General features: G+C 43.3%; 2 protein-coding genes across 10 annotated transcripts in view; one reads left to right on the top strand and one right to left on the bottom strand.

Annotated features, from left to right (window-relative positions):
• The window catches only part of PPIL6 (peptidylprolyl isomerase like 6), a 37,740-nt gene extending 15,769 nt beyond the window's left edge, over nucleotides 1-21,971 (bottom strand). The window contains exons 1-7 of one of the 7 annotated variants that reach the window (XM_005210821.5): nucleotides 21,723-21,971; nucleotides 18,702-18,797; nucleotides 14,257-14,445; nucleotides 10,821-10,883; nucleotides 10,576-10,723; nucleotides 3,346-3,402; nucleotides 56-475 (exon numbers count right to left, since the gene is read on the bottom strand). In XM_005210821.5, coding sequence (XP_005210878.1) covers nucleotides 453-475; nucleotides 3,346-3,402; nucleotides 10,576-10,723; nucleotides 10,821-10,883; nucleotides 14,257-14,445; nucleotides 18,702-18,797; nucleotides 21,723-21,845 — 699 coding nt within the window. In that variant the 5' untranslated portion in view covers nucleotides 21,846-21,971 and the 3' untranslated portion in view covers nucleotides 56-452. Of the gene's footprint in view, nucleotides 1-55; nucleotides 476-3,345; nucleotides 3,403-10,575; nucleotides 10,724-10,820; nucleotides 10,884-14,256; nucleotides 14,446-18,701; nucleotides 18,798-21,722 lie in introns of those variants that run through there. The other 6 variants (XM_005210818.5, XM_005210819.5, XM_005210820.5 and 3 more) reach the window with 6 other exon arrangements.
• Nucleotides 21,972-21,985: 14 nt separating this feature from the next.
• Nucleotides 21,986-25,277, top strand: SMPD2 (sphingomyelin phosphodiesterase 2). 3 transcript variants are annotated; one of them, NM_001075383.2, is made up of 11 exons: nucleotides 21,986-22,225; nucleotides 22,313-22,517; nucleotides 22,748-22,844; nucleotides 22,940-23,016; nucleotides 23,346-23,439; nucleotides 23,581-23,670; nucleotides 23,903-23,985; nucleotides 24,115-24,247; nucleotides 24,342-24,446; nucleotides 24,622-24,775; nucleotides 24,872-25,275. In NM_001075383.2, exons 2-11 carry the CDS (start codon nucleotides 22,468-22,470, stop codon nucleotides 25,258-25,260), a joined length of 1,272 nt encoding a protein of 423 aa, NP_001068851.2. In that variant the 5' UTR covers nucleotides 21,986-22,225; nucleotides 22,313-22,467; the 3' UTR covers nucleotides 25,261-25,275. The 3 variants fall into 3 exon arrangements, with proteins under 3 accessions (NP_001068851.2, XP_024852252.1, XP_024852251.1); XM_024996484.2 differs by having other exon boundaries at nucleotides 21,995-22,108; nucleotides 24,064-24,247; nucleotides 24,872-25,277; XM_024996483.2 differs by having other exon boundaries at nucleotides 21,995-22,225; nucleotides 24,064-24,247; nucleotides 24,872-25,277.
• The last annotated feature ends 7 nt before the right edge of the window (nucleotides 25,278-25,284 follow it).

Raw genomic sequence — 25,284 nt, 5'->3', positions numbered from 1 at the left:
TGCCTTATTTATTATCACACTGATGTGTTTCTTGACCAAATAAAACATACAAAACTATGTTACTGTTTTTATTGCGAACTTATTTTTTAATATGTCACCGAGGAATTTTTTTTTTACCTCAGTTATGGCATCAGTCAGCCCTGTGGTTTTTACTGTGTGGTTTGACAAAGCACAGAGATCTTTGAAGAACATATTACTAGCAGAACTGGTTGCATTTCTCACAAACTGGATGCTGGGTCCAAAAGCTTCATCGGGCTCATGTTCTATGCCTTTGGTAGTGTGTTCTCTCAGCAGAAGGCCCAACTGTCTGACTGTCCCTGTTCTTGTGAAGGCAGTAGATTCTGATGCAGCAAATGCCCACATCCATTACTTCACTGGGGGCAGCAAAGTGGTGACATTCTAATTTCCTTTTCACTGTTAATTGGAATTCTTTTATAACAAGATGTTTCCCCTTATCTATGATTTAGTATAGTTCCTATAGGAGAGGCAAGAGAAATGCTTGATTTTTACCTATATTTATCATTTTCAAGACAATGAATTCATTTCCTATCATTTCCCCGAAGGTAAACAAGTAGGATTTATTTTACAATATCATTATGAACTCATGGATTTAAAATCTTTGTTGGGTTTCAGTTAGCTGAAATTACCACTCAAATTACTCCATCTTTGACCAGTGAGAGACTCTTCAAATTGACTCCTGAGCCCTTTGCCATGACCCCAGTAAAGTTTTAATAGTGCTCTTGGCTAAGTCATGACAGCATGACTGAACATGAGCTTCCACGCTCATTTTGAAATTTCCTGTCTCAAAACTGGAATCTGCCATGTTTTCCAGAGACCCTGGTTTATTTAAGCATGAAATGACATTTTAAAACAACAATCCAAATTCCAGGAGAATGTATCACTACGGGGCTGGTCACTGTAGATAAATTCCATGGCCAGAACTAAGATATAGATACAATACTTCTTGAGTTTAACAGGATATTTCCAATTCATATTCAGGACTACGGAATATTTTACTTATTAACCTCTATTATATTTCATCTGTATTTCCTTTCTTCCACAATAAAGATTCTAACTCTGAAGGACAGGAAATTATAAAATTAGACTATCTCATACTTACTTGTTTTTTCCTACATTGTATATACCACAATCTCAGTATAATACAACTATCACCAGTAAAATTTAACTGAAAGTAGTTTAAAATTTTGTGTATATTCTCCCCATTTCTTTCATTTTTAAAAAATTGTTAGACTAAGCATATAGTCATTATATATCATACTCTCACCCTTTTATTCCTCATTAAATTTTAGTTTTATAAGTAATTATGTGATTAATGCTCACCACCAATTCTTCTGTCAGGATCCCTCTTGTAATCTGGCTGAATGAAACTCATTCTGCAGTCATTGATTCCTCAGGAACGACCCATGACAACACTATTCCCTGAAGTTTTACATACTGATAACTCTGTGTGCCCTTTAAAATTCACATTCAGTTTGACTGGATATAAAGTCCCCAGGTCACATTTCATTTTAATTGAGCATCATAAATATATTACTCAGTTTTCTTCTGGCATAAGAATATGATGATAATGTACTTTTCTTTCCCTTATGAATCACTTACTGTTTTTGTCTAACTGCCCAAAGATTCTTTTTTCTTTTTCTTTAATATCTAATAATATTAGTAAAATATGCCTGTGTTGGTTGTTCTGGTTCAGTATTGTCAGGTAGCTGTCTGTTCTTTCCGTAAGTAGTTTCAGGTTTTTAAAAAGATATTTTTACTTGAGGTATGAATATGCAGTAAAATGCATATATTTTAGATGTTCGGTTTGATGCATTTTGACAGTTGGGTGTAGTTGTGTCACCACCACCCAAACAAAATACAGACTATCAGATCCTTTTTTATTTCATGAAAGCTTCTTAAAATTATGATTTTTAGTATCTGTTCCATTCCCTTCTATTGGTTTAATTCCTTAAGGATACTTATCATCTGTATGCTGGATCTTCGTTCTGTATCACTTTGTTGTAAATCCTTTTCATCTGTATTCATCTCGTTTTGGTTTAAAAAATGTTTTTCTCCTTCTGCCTTTTGCTTCTTTTAATACACATATCAGTTGTTTTTATTTGACCTTGTGTTCCTTATAATTTGTTCATTTCTGGAATTTTCTTTTATTGTTAATTCTTTTATTCAGTTCTGTAAACAGCCTCGTATCTGAGGTTTTCTAATTCTGATTTACGAGTTCTTTCCTGTCGTATCATTTTCTTTATGTCTTTTATAGCTTATTTTGAAATCAGTTTGACCTGTGAGCTTTATTTCTATGGTGCTTTCATTATCCGTAGTTATATGACTATGCATCTTTTTTTTTTCCAAGAAAATTTCTGCTGCTTTCTAATGCAACTTTATTTTTATGTAGAATTAGTCTCCCTCAGTGTTTAGAAGGAGGTGTGGCTTTAGAAGGAAGGTAGTTTCCCGACTTCACAAACTCCCTCTAGTGCTGTTTTCGTGTGTTGGTCATCTGTGTGGCAGCTTGGTTTCTGGGATTCCTAGCTCTGTTCCCTTTCCCTCTTCATCACTGTTACCCCAATACCTGCTTAATTTTGATTCCATTCCCAGCACTTCTTCTCAGTGTGGGCCTGTCCTGGAACAGAGGGCTTTCAGATCAGTTTTGAGAGTTCACAAAAGTTTGACTGCTCTGGCCTCAAGCCTTATGAGGGGTCCCATGCACTACCCTGCTCTTGCATATTGTGGGGTTTTATATCCTCAGCTCTGACAAAAATGTCCTGCTTTCACTCACATCCATGCTAATACCATGCGGATTGTGTGACTGTTGGTAGTTTGACCTCACCTGTTTATATTTGAAATTCGTGTAGATACCTTGCATGTAGTTTTGTTGTGTTATCCATGGGTCTTTAGTTTTCCCATCGAGTTTTTTGTCTATTTTTAGGTTGGGATTTCAAAAAATTAAAAAACTATGCCACTACCACTACCATCTTCCCAGGATCCCCAATGACAATCTTAGTAGGATGGTTATCAGGTACCAATTCTAAGTATGAGCATAGCAAAGTACAAGCCTTAAAAATATAAATTCCCTTCTATCCTTACAATCCTAATTTTAGAAACTTATTCTAAAGAAATAATACAACGAGGCAAGTGAAAGAAAGTACAAAGCTGTTCTGAACTGGACAGGGGGGCCTCCCCACCCACCCCATTTCTAACTCCCACTTCTGGCATGTGTCCTTGTAGTGTATCACTCCAAATGCTCTCTTATTTCAGATCGTGAAATTGTCCAGTCCTGTTAAATTTGAATAATCAATTAAAATATGACTGACAAAATTTAGAGACACATACCTTCAAATGTTGGTCCATAAATTGACTCTCCATTATCTCCTTTCCCAGCAACTATATCTGAGAAATAGCAGTAAATAAACATTAAAATTCTGAAACTAAAAAAGAGATAATGGCAGGGGAAAATGCTTTAAATTATGATTCCATTTATAACAATAACTAGAGCAAGTGACCTAATTGTTCAGTGTCTATACCATGAAAATACTTCTATAATGATTTCACTTGTATTTTGTAAGTACTTTAACATTCCTGATCCCTTTTTTTTCCCCTCATAACTCCCAAGTAGGCTAAATTTAATGTAAAGCCTTTGAAATGATGAAGTATTAAATTATAATTGTGGCCAGAATTTAAATTAAGTGTGTTCATATAGGTTCGACTTATTTCACAAGTTATTCCATGGTTGATCTTACTTTTCAGATAAAAAATGGAAAGATTTAGCTGAGGATGACACAGGAACAGTGAGGTCTTTTAAACACAGAATGAAAATAGATGCTCCAAAAAGAATTAATGTTCAAATTTTTATTCTTTGGAACTCTGTAGTGATAACTCATTTATCTGGTGTTTTAGAACTGAAGTTCCTTTGCAATATGAAGATTTTTAAATGGTATTTATAGAACCTGTTTCACATTATATGCATTATATGCATATTTTGGCTTAGGCAGTGATCCTACTATAAAACTCCTCTCTGCACAGCTACAACAGAAGCAAGGCTTTCTGTAGTGAAACTAGAGGTCTCCGAGGTCTGTGCTCTCCCCTCAGCCCCTTTCCTTCTTTCAGCCCTTTAGACGGCCTCCTCGAATAATGTGCAATAAATAAATGCTGAAGAACTGGCCCATTTAAACTCAGTACGAGTGCTTTATCATAAAAGTATCTGTGCTATTTAAAGAAATCTGATGCAACAGCAAGCATGTGAAGAGAATTTATGCAGGAAAGGGTCATATAGAGTTTAAATTATACTACTCATAAAGCTGGTTCAAAAGTTAACTGATAAACCTTAAGTCTTCAACCTACTCTGCCAGATATATACTTCCTTCCTGCCACTCCCGCCGCATTCAACACACAGCCCAAGGCTGTTCTCAGAAGCCTGCTGCAGTAGCCACAGGCTAAATCTGGGTTTGGAGAAGATGCATGTCCTCTAGCACCAATTCCTTCCTGTGCCAGAGTTTGCTTTGCTTGGTGAACCTGCCCAGGTGATTCCCCTGTCTGCTGACTTATGTAAATACCAGTGACACTCCCTTGCTTTCTTTCTCCAACACTTGTCACTACTCTTGCCCTTTGCTTCTGATCTCCCAGGTGAATATTTTATATTGACACCATGTCAGTCAGTATTTAATATTTTTTATGACCATAACCCACCCCTTTGAATTCAGCTCTGGGATATCTTCTATACTTCTGACAACAGATTCAGCAATGCAGAACAGTGGTTAAAGGTAAACTCCAAAGTCAGATGATTTTTATTTTGATCTTGATGTTGGTTACCTTTCCCAACACTGTTTCCTCATCTGCTATAGACAGAGATGATGGGAAATGCCTCCCAGGTAGTTCTGAGTGTGAAATGCAGTCATGTAGGGAGAGCACTACACATGGACATCACCAGACGGTCAACACCGAAATCAGATTGATTATATTCTTTGCAGCCAAAGATGGAGAAGCTCTATACAGTCAGCAAAAACAAGACTGGGAGCTGACTGTGGCCCAGATCATGAGCTCCTTATTGCCAAATTCAGACTTAAATTGAAGAAAGTAGGGAAAACCACTAGACCATTCAGGTGACCTAAATCAAATCGTTTATGATTATACACTGGAAGTGAGAAATACATTTAAAGGACCAGATCTGATAGACAGACTGCCTGATGAACTATGGATGGAGGTTCATGACATTGTACAGGAGACAGGGATCAAGACCATCCCCATGGCAGAGAAATACAAAAAAGCAAAATGGCTGTCTGGGGAGGCCTTACAAATATCTGTGAAAAGAAGAGAAGCAAAAAGCAAAGGAGAAAAGGAAAGATATAAGCATCTGAATGCAGAGTTCCAAAGAATAGCAATGAGAGATAAGAAAGCCTTCTTCAGCCATCAATGCAAAGAAATAGAGGAAAACAACAGAATGGGAAAGACTAGAGATCTCTTCAAGAAAATTAGAGATACCAAAGGAACATTTCATGCAAAGATGGGCTCGATAAAGGACAGAAATGGTATGGACCTAACAGAAGCAGAAGATGTTAAGAAGAGGTGGTAAGAATACACAGAAGAACTGTACAAAAAAGATCTTCATGACCCAGATAATCACGATGGTGTAATCACTGACCTAGAGCCAGACATCCTGGAATGTGAAGTCAAGTGGGCCTTAGAAAGCATCACTATGAACAAAGCTAGTGGAGGTGATGGAATTCCAGTGGAGCTATTTCAAATCCTGGAAGATGATGCTGTGAAAGTGCTGCACTCAATATGCCAGCAAATTTGGAAGACTCAGCAGTGGCCACAGGACTGGAAAAGGTCAGTTTTCCTTCCAATCCCAAAGAAAGGCAATGCCAAAGAACGTTCAAACTAGCGCACAATTGCAGTCATCTCACATGCTAGTAAAGTAATGCTCAAAATTCTCCAAGCCAGGCTTCAGCAATAGGTGAACCATGAACTTCCTGATGTTCAAGCTGGTTTTAGAAAAGGCAGAGGAACCAGAGATCAGATTTCCAACATCCGCTGGATCATGGAAAAAGCAAGAGAGTTCCAGAAAAACATCTATTTCTGCTTTATTAACTATGCCAAAGCCTTTGACTGTGTGGATCACAATAAACTGTGGAAAATTCTGAAAGAGATGGGAATACCAGACCTCATGACCTGCCTCTTGAGAAACCTATATGCAGGTCAGGAAGCCACAGTTAGAACTTGACATGGAACAACAGACTGGTTCCAAATAGGAAAAGGAGTACGTCAAGGCTGTATATTGTCACCCTGCTTATTTAACTTATATGCAGAGTACATCATGAGAAATGCTGGACTGGAAGAAACACAAGCTGGAATCAAGATTTCCGGGAGAAATATCAATAACCTCAGATATGCAGATGACACTACCCTTATGGCAGAAAGTGAAGAGGACCTAAAAAGCCTCTTGATGAAAGTGAAAGAGGAGAGTGAAAAGGTTGGCTTAATTAAAGCTCAGCATTCAGAAAACTAAGATCATGGCATCTGGTCCTATCACTTAATGGGAAATAGATGGGGAAACAGTGGAAACAGTGTCAGACTTTATTTTTCTGGGCTCCAAAATCACTGCAGATGGTGACTGTAGCCATGAAATTAAAAGACGCTTACTCCTTGGAAGGAAAGTTATGACCAACCTAGATAGGATATTCAAAAGCAGAGACATTACTTTGCTAACAAAGGTCCACATGATTTTTCCAGTGGTCATGTATGGATGTGAGAGTTGGACTATGAAGAAAGCTGAGTGCCGAAGAATTGATGCTTTTGAACTGTGGTGTTGGAGAAGACTCTTGAGAGTCCCTTGGACTGCAAGGAGATCCAACCAGTCCATCCTAAAGGAGACCAGTCCTGGGTGTTCATTGGAAGGACTGATGCTGAAGCTGAAACTCCAGTACTTTGGCCACCTCATGCGAAGAGTTGACTCATTGGAAAAGACTGATGCTGGGAGGGATTGGGGGCAGGAGGAGAAGGGGACGACAGAGGATGAGATGGCTGGATGGCATCACTGACCCGATGGACGTGAGTCTGAGTGAACTCCGGAAGTTGGTGATGGTCAGGGAGGCCTGGCGTGCTGCAATTCATGGGTCACAAAGAGTTGGACGTGACTGAGCAACTGAACTGAACTGAGGGAGAGCACATGTATGGTGACTGGCAGAGTATCATGCGCCTTCATTAGTGGCCATTATTATTGTGCATTATCACATACTTACGGAATGCATCTTCTCATTATCATTTTCACTATCATTCTGATGACCATGATGATGATAAAATATATTAAAGTAAATCTCAAGAGATCCTTCTCAAGGCAGTTTGCCTTGTGGGAGCCACAAAGAGGATCCTGCCAAAGTGACTTAACAACTTGGTATCTTCATTAACTTCAACTTTAGAAACAAACAGAATGTATGCTTTCTGTTTATCTTCATTCATTCATTCTTTGAACAAACTTTTAAAAAGCATCTACTAATACTGTATGCTAGGCACTGTTCTCTAACTTGAAGATGTAACAGTGAATGAAATAGATAAAAATCTGTGCACTCATGGAACTTACATTCTACTGAAAAGAAATAGAAAGTTAACAAAGAAGTATTAATAGTATGTCCTGTGGTGAAAAGTGCTAGAAAGAAAAATAAAGCTCGGTAAGGGGACAGGAGAGCAGCCCAGAAAGGGGAGAGGAGAGGTATATGGAGAGGAAGGTGGGAGTTTTTGAACAGGGTGGTCAGGTAATTCCCTCCTGAGATAAGCTCTTAGCAAAAACCAGAAACAGGTCAGGGGGTGATGCAGGGGATATGCAGAGGAATAGCTGGGTGTACATAGCTCTGGCAAAAGAAACAATGAAAGACCTCAGGGCATACATATGCTTGGTATACTTCAGGAACAGCAAGGAGCCCTATGTGTGGAGCAGAATTAGCAAGAGGGAGAGGTCAGATGATGAGATGGGGTCGAGGGAGGAAGAAGACGTTGTAGGGCCTCTTGGTCCCAGCAAGCAAGCAGTAGTGCTTGGAAGCATCCTAAGGCACAACACCAAACCACAGTCAGTTCCTGTACTCCAAAATGCTACCCAAAGCCCTCTGAGAATCTGACATCTGAAGGAGGAGGGTGCTTATGGAGCTTAGCGGTTCAAAATACCATGTCCTTGAATCCTCACCATATCCTGTAATATTATAATTATCCCCATTTTGTGATTAGGAAACTGACTGAGAGATGACAAGTTCCTTATCCAACATGGTGCAACTTACACGTGTCAGTTTGGAGCTGAATCTATTAACCAGAATTTTTTTTCCAAACTCCTTAAACAGCATTGCTTTGTTATCTGAAAACATGAACTGAGACCTATGCAATTTTTGGAAATTTTGCTTCAAATAAATAAATATCATGGTCCACTTTCCCCAAATCCTGGTCTGGCTCACAGGGGTGAGAGGAGGTCTAGCTAAAAACAAAATGGAAACCGCATCTGGAAGATCAGTGACTACAGTGAACTAAGTACCAGGAGACACGGATTTGGCCCTCTTGAGGATTATCTTATACTAACAAAAATCAAAACTGTCTAAATGTTCACCAATGGGAAACTACTTCAATTGGCATAGCAATAGGATGAAAAACTAGGCAGATCCTAAACATTTTCTATGTCAATATACATAACCACATAAAATTTTTAGGGGCTTCCTTGTTGGCTCAGATGCAGGAGACCTGGGTTCAACCCCTGGGCTGGAAAGATCCCCTGGGGGAGGGCATAGCCACCCATTCCAGTATTCTTCCTGGAAAATCCACATGGACAGAGGCACTGGGCAGGCTACAGTCCATGGGGTTGCAGAGTCAGACACAACTGAGCGACTAAGCACAGCATAGCACAATTTTTCATTATATTGCTATGCTGATTTAATTAATTTCCCATTGGTGAACATTTAGACTGTCTTTCACTTTTTGTTAGTATAAGACAATCCTCAAGAGGGCCCATAAAAATTTGATATATTTATGTGTACTGACATGGGCTTTCCCAATGGCTCAGGGGTAATGCAGGAGACTTGGGTTTGATCCCTGGGTTGGGAAGACACCTAACAGGAGGAAATGGCAACCCACTCCAGTATTCTTGCCTGAAAAATCCCATGGACAGAGGAGCCTGGTAGGCTACAGTCCAAAGGGTTGCACAGAGCCAGACATGGCTGAGTAACTGAACACATGTGTGCACGCACACACACACACACATATACTGACATATTTATGTGTACTGACGTGGGCTTTCCCAATGGCTCAGGGGTAATGTAGGAGACTTGGGTTTGATCCCTATGTTGGGAAGACACCTAAGAGGAGGAAATGGCAACCCACTCTGGTATTCTTGCCTGAAAATTCCCATGGACAGAGGAGCCTGGTAGGCTACAGTCCAAAGGGCTGCACAGAGCCAGACATGACTGAACGACTGAGTGTGTGTGCACACGCACACACTGAGTGTGCACACGCACACACACTGACATATGACCAGGCTTTCCAGGTGGCGCTAGTGGTAAAGAACCCGCCTGCCAATGCAGGAGATGGAAGAGACATGGGTTCGATCCTTGGGTTGGGAAGATCCTCTGGAGCAGGGCATGGCAGCCCATTCCAGTATTCTTGCCTGGAAAATCCTGTGGACAGAGGAGCCTGGCAGGCTACAGTCCATAGGGTCGCAAAAAGGCAGACACGATTGAAGTGACTTAGCACACACCATAAACATTAAGTAGAAAAACAACTGGATTAGAAACAGTACTGGTGATATCTCATTTTGGAGAAGCTGATTTACATACAAGAGCTGATTTATATACAAGATACTTGGATTAAATCTATATTTTTCTCCTCATCAGCCTGAGAATGTTCCAGATTATAGAAAAATAATGAAACATTATTAATTTAAGCCTTTGCATATTTCATCAAGTTCAAGAAAATCTCCTTCCACACTAAACCAATTATTTTTAAATTGCTGCCTGATTGCTCCCTATGGGATATCTCCTAAAAGGCCTCTAAAATTGAATTTTGTGTTGCTAATCAAGGTACCTCCTTTGTGTAAAGCCAAAGGATTGACCTGAAAAGAAAGCAAAGATGGAGACCAAAATGCTTTTGATCTTATTTCAGTTGTAACAGTGTAATATCTTTGGTGAGAAATAAGCTGTTTTTCATTTATTCTGTTTTCAAATTCCTACCTTTAGCATGTTTCTTAAAAGCACTGTATTTTCTATATACTTTATTTTTAGGTGAGCATTTAAAATTATCTTTTGGTTAAAAAAATGTTACCCATCCTACTTTCTTATACCACTTTTTAATCTGGAATATTCCTAGTAACACACTTTAGATTTATTTTAATAATGATGGAATTTTTAAAAAGAGTATGAATATCAATTCATCATTTGACCATCCTTTAAATATATCTATATAACATATAATGTTAAATATATTCTAATTCTATATGAATTTCAAAGAGGCAGATAAACAGAAGTTTGGATATTCGGATTTGATGTTGCAACTAAGTTGTATTTAAGGTTTCAACTTAAATAGTTTAAAAAAACTCACCTCCTCCTTGTACCCAGCCATTCCTTACCACTCGATGGAAAATGGAACCTGTGTAATGTAGCTTGATGCCACTTTGAGAAAACCCTGCTTTTCCTGTGCACAAGATCTGAAAATTTTTACATGTTTTGGGACATGTATCAGAATATAGCTAAAAATAAAGATAAAAGTTTTCAAAGATTAAACATTCTGATAGAGAGTCTCACTCTCCCCAACTTATTAAAAAACAACCACCAAAATCCTCTTACCTCAAAAATCAATCTTCCAATTGGATAAAGATCAATAGAAATGTCCAAGAACACAAAATTATGCTATTAAAATTAAAGAGAAGAAGGCAATGCAGGTCAATGTTTTGGAAGAAAGTTTTAGAAGTGACCAAAAATATAACATCATAATGTTTTCTGTGTTAAGATGACTGACAGCATTAACATAGATGATGTAACAGCAAAATTAAATGGATGACTTTAAAAAGTTTGTTTCATTTTATTATACTACAATTTTATAACTTAAGTAACATGCTTTTTAAAAGCTTTCAGTAGTAAGTCACATTAACCTATCACACAAGACTGAGAACACATGGCCTAGATAGCAACCACATCACAGACTGGGTGTGGAAAGGGACACTGATCAGTCCCTTTGGGAAAAAGAGCAGACTGGGAAGCCTTTTCTTTCCTGAGTAATTCTGGAAAAAGATCCACATGAGCCCATAGATTTGGTTACTGTGTGTTCTGGATTTTGAAAGACTGCACAGATTAGCTAAGCAGAGCCAGGCCACAGTCTCTCTGAGTGGAAAAATAAGACCACTGTATGCATAGGTACTATGCAAGAGATAGGGAAGAGAGGACGCTGTACCTTTTAGTTCTCTCTTTTATGACCTCATACTCCCAGACGCCCCAAGCTCTTATTTTCAATTGACATCCTTTCTGGTAGAGGCAGCTAACATTTGTGAGCCCTTGTCTAGCCCTACAAAGAGGCACCCAAAATGAAAACACTGTTCTCCATCACAGTGGCATTCATTTTGGTAGCAAACCACATCTAATAGAATACACTGCAACTCTTAGGCACCATTCTCCTACATAAAAATGCTACCTGATTTAACAAGTACATAATTTGTCCTGCCTTATTAAGAATCTAGGAGGCATAAATGAAATCACTTTTAAATGTATCACTATCATTATTTTATGTTGCTCTAAGCTCTTTTTTTTTCGGAGAAAGCAATGGCAACCCACTCCAGTACTCTTGTCTGGAAAATCCCATGGGCAGAGGAGCCTGGTGGGCTGCAGTCCATGGGGTTTCGAAGAGGTGGACACGACTGAGCAACTTCACTTTCACTTTTCACTTTCATGCATTGGAGAAGTAAATGGCAACCCACTCCAGTGTTCTTGCCTGGAGAATCCCAGGGACGGGGGAGCCTGGTGGGCTGCCATCTATGGGGTCGCACAGAATCGGACACAACTGCAGGAACTTAGCAGCAGCAGCAGCAAGCTCTTTTTTAAATTAAAGACTAAGATAGTATTATAATACCTGGTATCCAGGAATGAAGTATTTATATCCATGCTATTAATAATTATGATTATGTTTGTGCCTCTCTGCTTCTATATTACAAGTTCTTAATCATAAAAGAATATTATAACTTTAAGAGGCATAATATCGTAAACTTCACAGGTTTAGGAGGAAAAAGAGGACATATTGGAAGTTATGATTGACTTCTAAAATGTGTGAATCCATTCAGGCATTATTAAATTTCCCTGGGCATCAATATATTATCTTTATGTGGTTGTCAAGAGTAGATAATTTTAGAAATCCTAATGAAAACAGAACAAGTGACTTGTAACACAAGGTAATGTCACCTATCAGCCAAACCTAATTATCTACTCTATCATTTCAAACCAGAAGTAAACAAGTCTCCCTGGGTTTAACTCAGCATGAAAAATCTAGCCTCTGGGCAAAAAATCCAAGGGTTTTCTCTAGAATCTGGGTCCTCTTTCCTCAGTCACTAATTAATTCAGGCTGCCATTATTTCTAGCCTGCACTACTCCAGCAGCTTTCCAAATGGCCACCCTGCCATCAAGCTTTCCCTACTCCATGTTTTCCTGCTCTGTGGCCTCAGCCCTAAACTTTTTTCTAAAACACCAAAGAAGGTTATGTCATACTTCTGATGAAAAGTTCTGTTGGCCTGCTTTCTTCTAGATAAAATCTAACTCCCTGGTTAGAGTGGACAGTAAGTTCAACCTTTGCTTAGTGGATCTGGTTTGGGGGGTTTTCTGTTTTTTGTTTTTATAAAACAAAAAAATAGGAAAAGAAAGCAGCTTTCCTATTTGGGAAACTCCTGCACCAGCCTCTGCAGAACATTCTTTCTTTCCCCACCATTTGAGAGCCAGGGTGTAGGCACATAACCTGGGCTTGACTGGTCAGGTGCTTCTGCCTGGGGCCTTCGGCCTCTGGGGAGCCACAGAGACCCAAGGAGAACAGAGAAGTTATGCTCAGTGAAGGCGGCAGGGAGACTCAAGGGCCAGTAGGCACCCATGGCAGCACCCTGGCTGCACTTGCCTGGGGCGTGACTCTGGCCATGTTTTCCTGCTGCCAGGTCTCCCTTGGTTCCTGCCTGCTTTCCAAAGCTGGTCTCCAACTTTTTTTGTCAGTTGTGGATTTACCAACATCCCTCAGTACATACTTTTTCTCCTTAAGTTAATCAGAACAGCTTGGTACTGTTGGCACCAAGAATCCCGACTGATGCTCTCATTTTCCCAGCCTCCTTCCTGCTCATTCAGGCCTCCTTACTGTCCTCTGCCGTCCCCAGAGCACACCATGTACTTTGAGACTCTTGACCCTTTGGGAATGAACTGCTATGAATGTTAAATTCCTCTCCACGCCTTAGAGTTTAGAGCATTTTGCAAGTATACTGTTTATTCAACAAAATATTCACTGAGCACCTCCTATGTTTCAAGTTCTGTTCAAGGCAGTGGCTGAATAAGGGTGAACAAGAGCCAAGGTCTTTGCCATTGCATGGCTCAGATCCTAGCTTTAGGTAGGCACAGGCCACCATGGGCATGCCATGATTTTCAGCATGTGGTAGCTGTTGCTGCAACAAGGTTCCTGAGCAAAACTGCATCCATTTACCAGCCTCACGGCGGTTGCCCATTCCACCCTGATGTCTGTCTCTTGCTCTCTGGACCTCAAGCTTCATGACTGTCGTCTACCATCGGAAACCCCAGGGCCATCACTCGACTGCTCCTCCTGCCGCCTATGCGTCACCTTTCTTCTCAGACTTGCCAGTCTCTCCATGCAGGAGCTCTCACTTAGGCGTTACAACATACTAATCAAAATATTTCATGCTCAAAGTGAGTAAAGGATAGGTTCGACTTTGTCTGAGGGAGGAGGTCTTAATATTTTTAAATAGATGCGAATTAACGCACATAAGCTTCTCGTGGAGAGTCAAAATGTTTGAATAGGGATGCTCTTCTGCCTGTGCCATCTACCTGCTGTGAGATAGGCTGGCTTTACACACCACCAAGCCAAACCCCATCAGTTCTTTGCAACTAGAGATCACAAGTTCATTGAGAACTTAACCTAGTCCTCTACTCTTTTATATTCCCTTTTCTAGGTTTATCAGTAATTAGTGCTTAATATAAATGCTCAAAGATTTCACTATTTTCCTTTTTAAAAAAAATTAGTGTAACTTGCCTTGGTGTCTCTTAAGAATTTGGCAGAATAATCCACAGTAAGTGCTTCGTAAAGTGCAGGAGGCTTAAAATCAACTATATCCCACACTTTGTGGGCCCATTTCTGTAGATCAAGTGCATCACCCAGGAGCTTATCATTAATAAAACACATCACATAGGAAGAATATTCCCAGACTTCATTCTTAAGTTCCTGTAAAGGAAAAGGGCCCCCCCCCAAAAAAAATTAATGGGGCATGGGGATGGGGAGTGAACCTTGCTAAACCCACAAGCCAGAGCTTTGATCAATCCCAGGACTGAACCTTTAAAAAAATGTAATTTTTGCCATCTTTCAGAATTTTGCTCTCAAAGGGAATTTAAGAACATTTCAAAATTCTGAAGGTGCTGAAATCAATAACCTAAAAGTAATCCTTAAAATGGTACAATCTTAGAAAATAGATGGTAATCTGGTAATAAAAGTCAGTGTGCACAGCATACTTGTTATATATGAATATAAAAACAAAAATGCAGTCCTCTAGCTTCATTTCTAGAGCACATTTTACTGTACGCATACTTGGTTAGGGGTCCTAAATAAGACCTGGTTTTCAATGCCAAGGATGGAAAAGAGTGCTTTTTGATGGAGGGAAGTCAGAGCAGGTGAGGAAATGCCTCCTGAGGGCCAGCAGGGTTTCTGGGACACACGAGGGCCATGAGGAAGGGAACTCACCTTCTTTAACACTTTTAAGTCCTAAACCCTTCAAAATTAAGTGTGTAAGTGTTTTCATCCACACAACAGTGACGGCCAGTGTGCTAAACCTCAGTGTGTGGCCGCTGAGTAATGTCACCTCGGAGGAGATCTGGTTTATTAGTACCCAGTGCCAGTCCTGGCAAAACCATGCATCATCTGGGACAGCTGTTCTCCAGTTTTAGTGGGCAGTCAGAATCATAGATTCCTGAGCCCCACCCCAAGTTTCTGATTCTGGGATGGGGACTGAGACTGCATTTTTTTTTTTTTTTAACTAGCATCTCATGAGATGCTTCCAGTTTGCCTTGATTCATGGACCTAACATTCCTATGCAATATTGCTCTTTACAGCATCAAACCTTGCTTCTATCACCAGTCCCATCCACAACTGGGTGTTGTTTTTGCTTTGGCTCCATCCCTTCATTCTTTCTGGAGTTATTTCTCCACTGATCACCAGTAGCATATATTGGGCACCTACCGACCTGGGGATGGGGAGTTCATCTTTCAGTGTCCTATCTTTTTGCCTTTTCATACTGTTCATGGGGTTCTCAAGGCAAGAATACTGGTAATAGTTTGGCCTTCCCTTCTCCAGTGGACCACATTCTGTCAGGCTATGGTTTTTCCAATGGTCATGTATGGATGTGAGAGTTGGACCATAAAGAAAGCTGAGAGCCAAAGAATTGATGCTTTTGAACTGTGGTGTTGGAGGACTCTTGAGAGTCCCTTGGATTGCAAGGAGATCCAACCAGTCCATCCTAAAGGAGTCAGTCCTGGGTGTTCATTGGAAGGACTGATGTTGAAGCTGAAACTCCAATACTTTGGCCACCTGATGCGAAGAGCTGACTCATTTGAAAAGACCCTGATGCTGGGAAAGATTGAGGGCAGGAGGAGAAGGGGATGACAGAGGATGAGATGGTTGGATGGCATCATCAACTCAATGGACATGGGTTTGGGCGGTCTCTGGGAGTTGGTCATGGACAGGGATGCCTGGCGTGCCATGATTCATGGGGTCACAAAGAGTCAGACGCGACTGAGTGACTGAATTGAACTTAACACGAGATGCTGTTGCTGCTGGTCTGGAGACTGCACTTGAAGAAATGCCAGTTTGGGGAATGGTGTGCCTTTAGCTGCCCACATGCTCCATTCCTGGCTCCTGTCTCAGGAGGAGCTCACTTCCAGTTCCTCGCTTGTTCATGCTGAACTGTCAGTCACTAAGATAGCCCCTGGGTCAGTACTCCCTGGAATGTTTACATTTATCAGGGGTCTCACATTTTACAGGACACAAAACTTGTGTGAAAAAAGAGAGGTAAAGTGTTAACTGTGGATATTTCAGTTAGCCTGGTAGGAGAAATGCAGGAACAGATAGACTTTATTGGGAAGTTGAAGGTTATTACATGCTTTGTCCGCATGTCTTCTACATGTAAGGAGCCCTCACCACCTGCCTCAAGATAGCGGGCTGGACCCGATGGTTTCCAGGGCTTTCCAGCACTAAGATGTATGATGCTCCCTTTTTTGAGGTGGGGGAAAGGCCTTCCTGAAGGTTCAGAAGCCATCCCTCAGAGTTGGCGTTACATTCTGCTGAAGCATAAGGCCACCTCAGACTAGCCTCATATGTGCTAAGAAGCACTACGTATAACGTAAGACAGTGCTCTTTTTAAAAAACTATTTATGTGTTTGGCTGTGCTGCATCTCAGTTGCAGCACACGGGACCTTTTAGTTGTGGCATGCAGCATCTTTAGTTGTGGCATGCAAACTCTTAGTTGCAGCACGTGGGGATCTAGTTCCCTGATCAGGAATCAAACCCAGGACCCCTGCACTGGCAGTTCAAAGTCTTAGCCACTGGACCTCCAGGGAAGTCCCATGACAGTGCTTTCGTAGGAGAACAAAAGACTGAAGAGGAAGAAGAGGTTAAGGTGGCAAGTATCCAGGAGATGAGGGTCGGGTGGAGGTGGAGAAAAGAAAGACAGGAGTTAAAGGGTATGTGGGAAGAAGCAGCAGTAATGACCTAGGAAGCCTCATTCAGCCCCCATGGGAAAAGCAGAAGAGAACACAAAACATCTCAACATCAGCAACCCAGACTGACGGGTCAGAAACTGCAGAAGGGAACCCACGCCAGTCTTCCCAGTATGGTGGGAATATGGGAGAGAGTGGGTGCAAACCTCGAAGCATGAAATCATGGCTCTCTTGTAGGTGGAGAAAATGGTATGATAGGCATTTTAGGAAGTTTGATGATAAAAATTAAGAAAACCATTGTTTTACATTAGAGTGCCCAACTATCTGGGTTTGCCTCAGACCATCCCAGCTTAAATCAACCCTGTATATTCATTGGAAGGACTGATACTGAAGCTGAAGCCCCAAAACTTTGACCACCTGATGCAGAGAGCCAACTCATTGGAAAAGACCCTGATTCTGGGAAACATTGAGGGCAGAAAGGAGAAGGGGACAACAGAGGATGAGATGGTTGGATGGCATCACCAGCTCAATGGACCAAATGAACTCTAGGAGATAGTGAAGGGGAGGGAAGCCTGGCAGGCTATAGTCCAGGGGGTTCACAGAGTCAGACATGCCTTAACAACTGAATAACAACAACAATCCCAGCTTTAGCAATGAAATTTGTGCATCCCAGGAAACCCCTCCAATCCAGGCAAACCAGGACCATTGGTCACCATAGCTGTTGTAATGATTAGAGTTAATATTTATAGAAGTCATTAGAATAGAGCCTGGCATATAATAAGCACCATAGGCTAAGTGTTTGTTATATTTCTATTTGAATTCCAATGAAAATGTACTGTGGCTGTGAAAATGGTATGAGACTTAAATGGTATTCTTAACTTTATCTTGCACTATTCATGTGACTGGGGAGACAGTGATCTGGTAAAGCAGCACAGTCTGCATGACAATCATAGGACATCCTCGTGCAGTCAAACACAGGACAATCAAAACTGCTCTGATCAGGAGAAATTCGATCTCATCAGCCAGTGAGAGATGGGGTGGGGCAGGGAAACCAGGACTGGGGCTCTCTACAGGACTGGGCCAGGAGATGTATCCGTTCCAGTCTGCCCCCAAACACGAGCTGTAACAGAGCCAGGATGCCACCTTAGAATCCTTCATATCGCACGTTCCAGGCAGCACTACCAGTTAATTAGGGTTGGCATTCAAGAGGAAACCAATCTGCCATCTCTGGATAATCTCTGCCAGCCTTAGGACCTGGGGTCCTCAAGGGGTACTGTTATCAGGAACAGTGCAGAGAAGGCAGCTCCCATTTGGACATGGTTATCCTGTGGGAAGCTGATGCCTGCCCTCAGAGCTCCCCTGGAACCCCACATGCTCTCCTGCTGTTTCTGTGCTGGACACCACTGAAACCTTCCAGAATTCGGGCCTAAAAGAGTGCCAAGCCATAGTAACCTGAGTGCCAGGGTGTCACAGGAAGTAGGACTAAGTGATATGCAGGGAAAGAGGGGTAGTCATCAGCAAGAGTAAATAGCAGCATTGACAGTGTCAAACTTACCTTTATTGCTTGCCTTCCAAAAGAAAATCCTGGAAGTGTTTTACTTTTTCTTAATATCAGCTTGGTAAAATGACTGAAATAATTTAGGAAAAGTGCATAATTTAGAGAAATAAAATCTATTTGTATGAAAATCACTGCTTTCGTTTTTCCAAAGCAATGCATAGGTAAATAATTCAGGCAAAACTTTGCTCATTTCCCATACCCCAAATATCCTTTACCCTTTTTTTCTCTTGTAGATATTGATGCCATGCAAATTCTTGAACAGGAATTATTATTGGATCTTCAAAATTGGATGGATAATTACTCTTCAGACTCTAGGTTTCAAAACAGAATATTATTTTAGAGTACATTCTCTTTTAAAGTAGAAATCACTCCCCCTGATTTTTATGGAGTCTTCAGGAAGTTTTACATGGTGTACACCCAAGTCACAAAGTCTGGCTTAGATGCCCCCTGCCAGCTCCCAGAGGGCCCTATGCTTACCTCTATTGAGTCCCTCCCCAGGCCACACTTATTTGTCTGTCATCTGAAGAGAATAAGCCCCTCGAGGGCAAAGACTACGTCTTAGTTTCCCACTGGCCTCAATATTTGGTACATAGTAGACCATCCACACATAGCAACTGCATAAACAAGTGAACAAATGAGTTTATGCCAACAGTTTTGTGATCGGCCATGTTCTTTTAGGACCAGTTTTTCCCTAAATTAACTCTTACTACATCTTAGTGGAGCCATGATTACTTTTAACTAAAAAAAAAAAAATTTATTACTTTAATTCACTGACATGGAGAATAACCAAAAGATATGGTTGTGGTTATAGCCCCTGGGGAAAAGAGAAGTAAATATTAAATATGTTTTGGTCTAGATATTGAGCATGTATTGACTTAATGTATTTTGTTTTGTCTGTATGTATCAGAGAAAATTCTTTCTGGTTAACAATACCTGTTTAAAAAAAAAGTTTTTTTTAATGTTAATGCTCCTTTTAATGCTATAGTTTGTCTTCTTCTAAAGCAAGAGAAGGCAGTTGAGGTAGCACTCTTCTGAGCAGGTCTGAGGAGTAAATGAACCAACAGGGAAAAGTGTCAGCTGGCTGCTTCTGTCATGGTCTAAGGGGACACTGGCTTAGCACACTTCCTCAAGGGCGGATAGTCCAAGGGGGAGAAAGCCAGGACATGAGCGTACCCTGCCTTGGGACCAGGGGTAGCAGAAGAGGGCAACAGCAATCTGGCCATTGCCTTCCTAGACCACTGTGCCCAACCAACAGCTGATGTGTCCTTTTCCCTCAAATCTAGTGTCTGGGCTCTGAGGCAGTCATACAAGATGACTGCTGTTTCTCACTGAGGGACCACCTGGTATAACTAATAAGCCCAAGAGTTTTCAAATTAAGCATACTTAATCATACTTTCTTCATAATTTGTTCCAGAATGGACTATATTATGTAATGCTACACTTTATAAATCTAAATATTTCAGTTAATTAGGTATCGGAGATTGCCTGCAAGTGATCATGTTGGAAACATATTCAAGGATCCTTTATTAACACAGAACTAACTGAATTTACATTGATATATTTTCATTGAAATATATATATATTTCAATATATATATATTACAGTAAGCAAAAGCTTAAGAAAGTGAAAACCAACATTATTAATAAAATAAAGACATTGTTTTCTTGACTTAGTGTTCTCTCTGACAGGGATGGGCAAGCTGAACAGGAGGCAAAATCTGGACCACTGCCTGTTTTTCTGAGACCTGAGAACTAAGAATAATTTTTAGATTTTTAAACAGTTAAAAAAGAATCACAAGAAGAATCATTTCATGTCATGTGAAATTATATACAAGTCTAATTTCACGGTCCAGAATAAAAATCTTATTGTAAAATCACCATTCATTTACAAACTTTCTATGGCTGCTTTTGCACAAGGACAGAGTTGAGTAGTCATGACTGACAGCCTGTGGCTCCAAAGGCCTAACAATTTTATGTATGGACTTTACAGAAAAATCTCTGCCAACGTCTTCTCTACAGTATGAAGAAAACATGCTCCTTCAATAAGGAGCTAAGAAAAAGCAAGAGAAAAAAGTCCCTCCAACTCATTAAATACAGTTGTGGGCCGTATAACTTTGCTGATCCCATCAGCCCAGCTAACACAGACTGTTTTCACAGACTTCTTATCACTTGTTCTCTTCATCTTGAGACTTCACCTATTTCACAAATTAGTCACTATTTCCTGATTTGATATAAACTCAAAACTGTAACTCTGTGGACTTGGAGCAGGCAACAAGTTAGGAATTTCTTAAGATTTCTTCTATTTGGGAACATTTTGTGTCAACTGATCCAGCTGGGTACTTTGGGAGATACAAACTTTAATAAGGCTTTGTCCTGTAGTCTAAGTGTAGTTTTGAAGGAGGGAAGCTTGGCCTAATCTTATAACAGCATATGTGGAGCAAACCCCAAAGACATGCTGAATTTTACATTTCAACATTTCACAAACTTCTACATTTCTCCTGTGTTTGGGTTATCGGAGTGTTGCAGCATTGCAGACCTGGCCAAATTCTTTCAGTTCCTTAAAGTGTTTTTCATTTTACAATGTTCTGCCTGTTTACAAAGAAATGTCTGGATTCTCCAGAGCACTTGGGGGTCATTTGTTAAGAAATCCCTTAAGCAATAATTCGACTGGGATGTAGTGACTGCTATAGAAAATTTAAGGAAAAAAACAAAAAACAACTCCCCCCGAATGAACAGCTTTCAAAAATCATTTGGGGAAGGAGTTTGTAAAAATTCAGCTAGTTAATGGTAATATTTTTTTAGATTAGAATATCTTTAATTTAGTATAAATTTCTAGTAGATCTAATCAACTGTGTTTTCAATGACATTCAGTTAATGATAATGTTGCTTGTTAAGTATTTTATGAAGTTATATGGTAATATTTTTTTCCACGGAGTTTCAAAAGCTATCATTTCAGTGAAAAATTAATGTGGAATAAAATGTGTGTTAATGTATAGATAGGAATCACCTTCCATTCCCAGCAAGGTTCTGAACGATTCCTTCACTCGAATCTCCCCTTAAAGGCAGCCCTTCTCGAAGTGGAACTCCCGCCCAGACCGGCACTTGTCACCTGCACGCTTCGATCCATTCTGACACAGCCAACCCCAGTCGGGACAACCCTTCCCTGAACCTCGACTCCCGCCACCAGGTGGTGCAAGACCAGGAAGCGGGTCGCACTTGCGGTTTCTTCGCAGTTACCTCAGCGGCGCTCTTAGCGATCTGAAAGCTGGAACTCTTGAAAAGCCCCACCACCTTCACCTGAAGCGGCTGCTCGGGTGGCGACCGCGAGATGCACGGAACCGAGTGCTGCTGGCTCGCCATGCCTGCGCGCGGGGACTCCTGGGGTCACAAACACTGCGCGTCGCCAGGGCAACCACGGCGCGGCCCCGCCCCCGCTGCTCGCGGGGGGAAAGGGGGGCGGGGCGACGGGCGGGGCGGTCGGCGAAGGCCCGGCCTTTCCTCAACTTTGCGCCTGTTGCTGTCGAACCGGCGGAGAGGCTGGAGAGGACCCATAGGCAGTCGCCACCAGGGACGAGCTTCAGAGAAAAGGAACGCGGAGTCCACGTCCCGAGTGCCTCAGTCCGGTTCGCCGCTGCCCAGAACCTCCTCTGGGAGCCCCCACCCGGGGAGCCCCCAACCGCCCCCGCCTCTGGGATCCCTCTGGGATCGCCCAGGGTCCTCCAGCGCGGCTGTTGCCTCGGGTCAGCGCCAGACTTTCCGGGTTGGCGCGCCGCCAGGTTGGGGCCCCGCCGGCCGGTTGCCTGGGTAACGCGAGAATCTGCCCCCAGGCGCGTGCACTTGGGCGCCGCGGCCTTCCGGGGAGCGCGGGAGCCGGGCGGCCACCTGTACGCAGTGCCCCGGGAGGACCGCCGCCCGCCCGTGTCCCCCGCCGCGGCCGTCGCTCTGGAGGCCGAACCGTCCCGCGCCGCCCAGCGTCCCCGCCATGAAGCCCAACTTCACCCTGCGACTGAGGGTCTTTAACCTCAACTGCTGGTGAGTGCGCCCCCTCACGCGGGTCTGGGGCCGCGTCCCGCCCGCACCCGCACTGCCAGAGGAAGGAGGCCTTCCTCACATCCGGGCCACGGCGCTCCCCTGCCCTACAGCTTCGGGGTGCGGGGGGCAACCCGCACCTCCACAGCCGGCCCCTGGCCCCAACTCCGGTACTGCCCCGGAGCGCCGAGCGCCCGCAGCCGTCACCTCCCCCCTGCGCTTCTCGTCCTCAGGGGCATTCCCTACCTGAGCAAGCATCGCGCCGACCGCGTGAAGCGCCTGGGAGACTTTCTAAACATGGAGAGCTTCGACCTAGCTCTACTGGAGGAGGTGGGGTGCGGAACCAGGCTGCAGGGGGGCAGCGGCAGTGGGGGCGCTCTCCCAGGGGGAAGGGCCGGGAAGGTATCTTTAACCCCTTCCCCCAGGTGTGGAGTGAACAGGACTTCCAGTACTTGAGACAGAAGCTGTTGCCCACCTACCCAGCTGCACACTACTTCAGGAGGTGAGCAGCCAACTGGCCTGGAAGCCTAGTTTCAGACCTTGAGGTGCTTGGCCTGCCAGCCCCTCCTCCCTATGCTGCCTGCACCCTGCTTCCTCTTCCCCAGCATCCTCTCCTCTGGGTGTGGAAGCAGAAGGTGGAATGAGGAAAATCTAGCTCTGCAGCTCATCAGACTTACTCTCAGGCCATCCTATCACCCCACACAAACAACTAACACTTTGTGAGCTTCCATCAGCTGCAAAAAGAGAAAAAAAAGCTGATAAGAGCTGGGGGAAGGGGCTGGGTATTTCTCTCCCTGCTTTTGTGACCGCTAACCAGGATTTGGCTTTCAGTGGCATCATTGGCAGTGGTCTCTGTGTCTTCTCCAAACACCCAATCCAGGAATTCACCCAGCATGTCTTCACCCTCAATGGCTACCCCTACATGGTGAGCCTGATCTCGAACTCATCCACCACCCTCCCCCACCTCCACTAACACATGGTAAAGGAGGTAACCTTCCCAGGACTGCAAGGGATGGGCAGAGAGAGGGTTGCAGTGCTCTGAGTTCTGTCCCACTCCTGCCTGCAGATCCATCATTGTGACTGGTTCTGTGGGAAGGCTGTGGGGCTGCTGGTACTCCATCTAAGTGGATTGGTGCTCAATGCCTACGTGACCCACGTGAGTGAAGCCCACAGTGCTTAGGGCTGGGAGAGGCAGCCTGGTCCTGGGAGGGAGAGAGGGGACACCTTTGGTGGAGTCTCCTTGGGGTGAGTTGTAGGGGCAGGATTCCTAAGGTCAGTAGGCAGAGTTCACACATTTTACCAAGCACCATGCCAAATGACAAACTTGATTTACATCTGCCCTTGGGACCTTGAGTCTCACCTGTTACTGTCTCCTCTATCTTTCGCAGCTCCATGCCGAGTACAATCGACAGAAGGACACCTACCTAGCACATCGCGTGGCCCAAGCTTGGGAACTGGCCCAGTTCATCCAGTGTGTGAGCCTGGGCTTAACAGGGGAAATAGGGTGGGATCGAGGGATTGAGTGGTGGCTGTAAGGTCCCACTTTTAGGGCAGAGCTGATGAGGGAAGAATTCCTGCCTCACCATCTTGGTTCCTCCAGCCACACATCCAAGAAGGCTGATGTGGTTCTCTTGTGTGGGGACCTCAACTTGCACCCAAAGGACCTGGGCTGCCGCCTGCTGAAAGAGTGGACCGGGCTGCATGATGCCTATCTGGAGACCCGGGACTTCAAGGTGAGGACCTGTCTAATTATTTCCCCACCTACGCCCTCAGCCTCTTTCCCTCCTCCTTCCCCTGCATCCTCACTCAAGCCCACTCTTCACCTAGGGTTCTGAAGAAGGCTGTACAATGGTACCCAAGAACTGCTATGTCAAGCACCAGGAGCTGGGGCCATTTCCCTTAGGCATCCGCATCGACTATGTACTTTATAAGGTCAGGCCTCTCCCCGCCGCACCCACCATGTCTCTTCATCTCTCACCAGGCTGTGCTGATCCTTTGTCCAGCTGGTCTAGTCTTACGTCACTGGCAGCTGGAAAATGGATAGCCAGGAACTGGTTCTCTGGAAACATACTTCCAAATAGAAGTTTCTCTTTGGCCCTTTTCCTAGGCAGTGTCTGGGCTATACATCTTCTGTAAGACTTTCAAAACTACTACAGGCCATGACCCTTACAGCGGCCCCCCCTTCTCTGATCATGAGGCCCTGATGGCTACCCTGTGTGTGAGACACAGCCCCCCGCAGCACAACCCCAGCCCTACCCATGGTGAGTCATCCGCATCCTTTTCTTTGGCACTTCCGCACCACAGGTACGCCCTCCACTCTGACTGTTATTCTGCCTCCCCACTCTCCTGCCTTGTAGGACCAGCAGAGAGCTCGCCGTTGACCAGTGTGCTAAGGGAGGCCTGGGCAGAAGTGGACCAGGGCATGGCCCAGGCTCACTGGTGGGCCACCATGGCCGGCTATGCAGTTGGTCTAGGGCTTCTTCTCCTAGCGTTGCTGTGTGCCCTGGCGGCCGGAGGATGGATCAGGGAAGCTGCTCTACTGCTCTGGACCCCCAGCGTAGGACTGGTGCTGGGGGCAGGTGCCTTCTACCTCTTCCACGTGCAGGAGGCCAAGGGCTTGTGTAGGACCCGGGCCGAGCTTCAGCATGTGCTGGGAAGGGCAAGAGAGGCCCAGGATCTGGGCCCAGAGTCTCAGCCAGCCCTGCTCCTAGGGCAGCAGGAGAGAGAGAGAGCTGAGGAACAATAAAGCTTGACACTTTTGTGGCTCGGC

Source organism: Bos taurus, chromosome 9 (genome assembly GCF_002263795.3).
Source record: "Bos taurus isolate L1 Dominette 01449 registration number 42190680 breed Hereford chromosome 9, ARS-UCD2.0, whole genome shotgun sequence".
In the NCBI taxonomy this organism is placed as follows: Eukaryota; Metazoa; Chordata; class Mammalia; order Artiodactyla; family Bovidae; genus Bos; species Bos taurus.
Note: the sequence above shows the minus strand (reverse complement) of the source record. Positions and strands in the feature narration are given on the sequence as shown.

Excerpts from the sequence above, each read along its gene's own strand:
- SMPD2 (XM_024996484.2), top strand. The coding sequence starts at position 22,468 with ATGAAGCCCAACTTCACCCTGCGACTGAGGGTCTTTAACCTCAACTGC. Across the intron at positions 23,017-23,345 it reads GCTGCACACTACTTCAGGAG|TGGCATCATTGGCAGTGGTC; the intron begins GTGAGCAGCCAA and ends TTTGGCTTTCAG. Across the intron at positions 23,671-23,902 it reads TCAATGCCTACGTGACCCAC|CTCCATGCCGAGTACAATCG; the intron begins GTGAGTGAAGCC and ends TATCTTTCGCAG.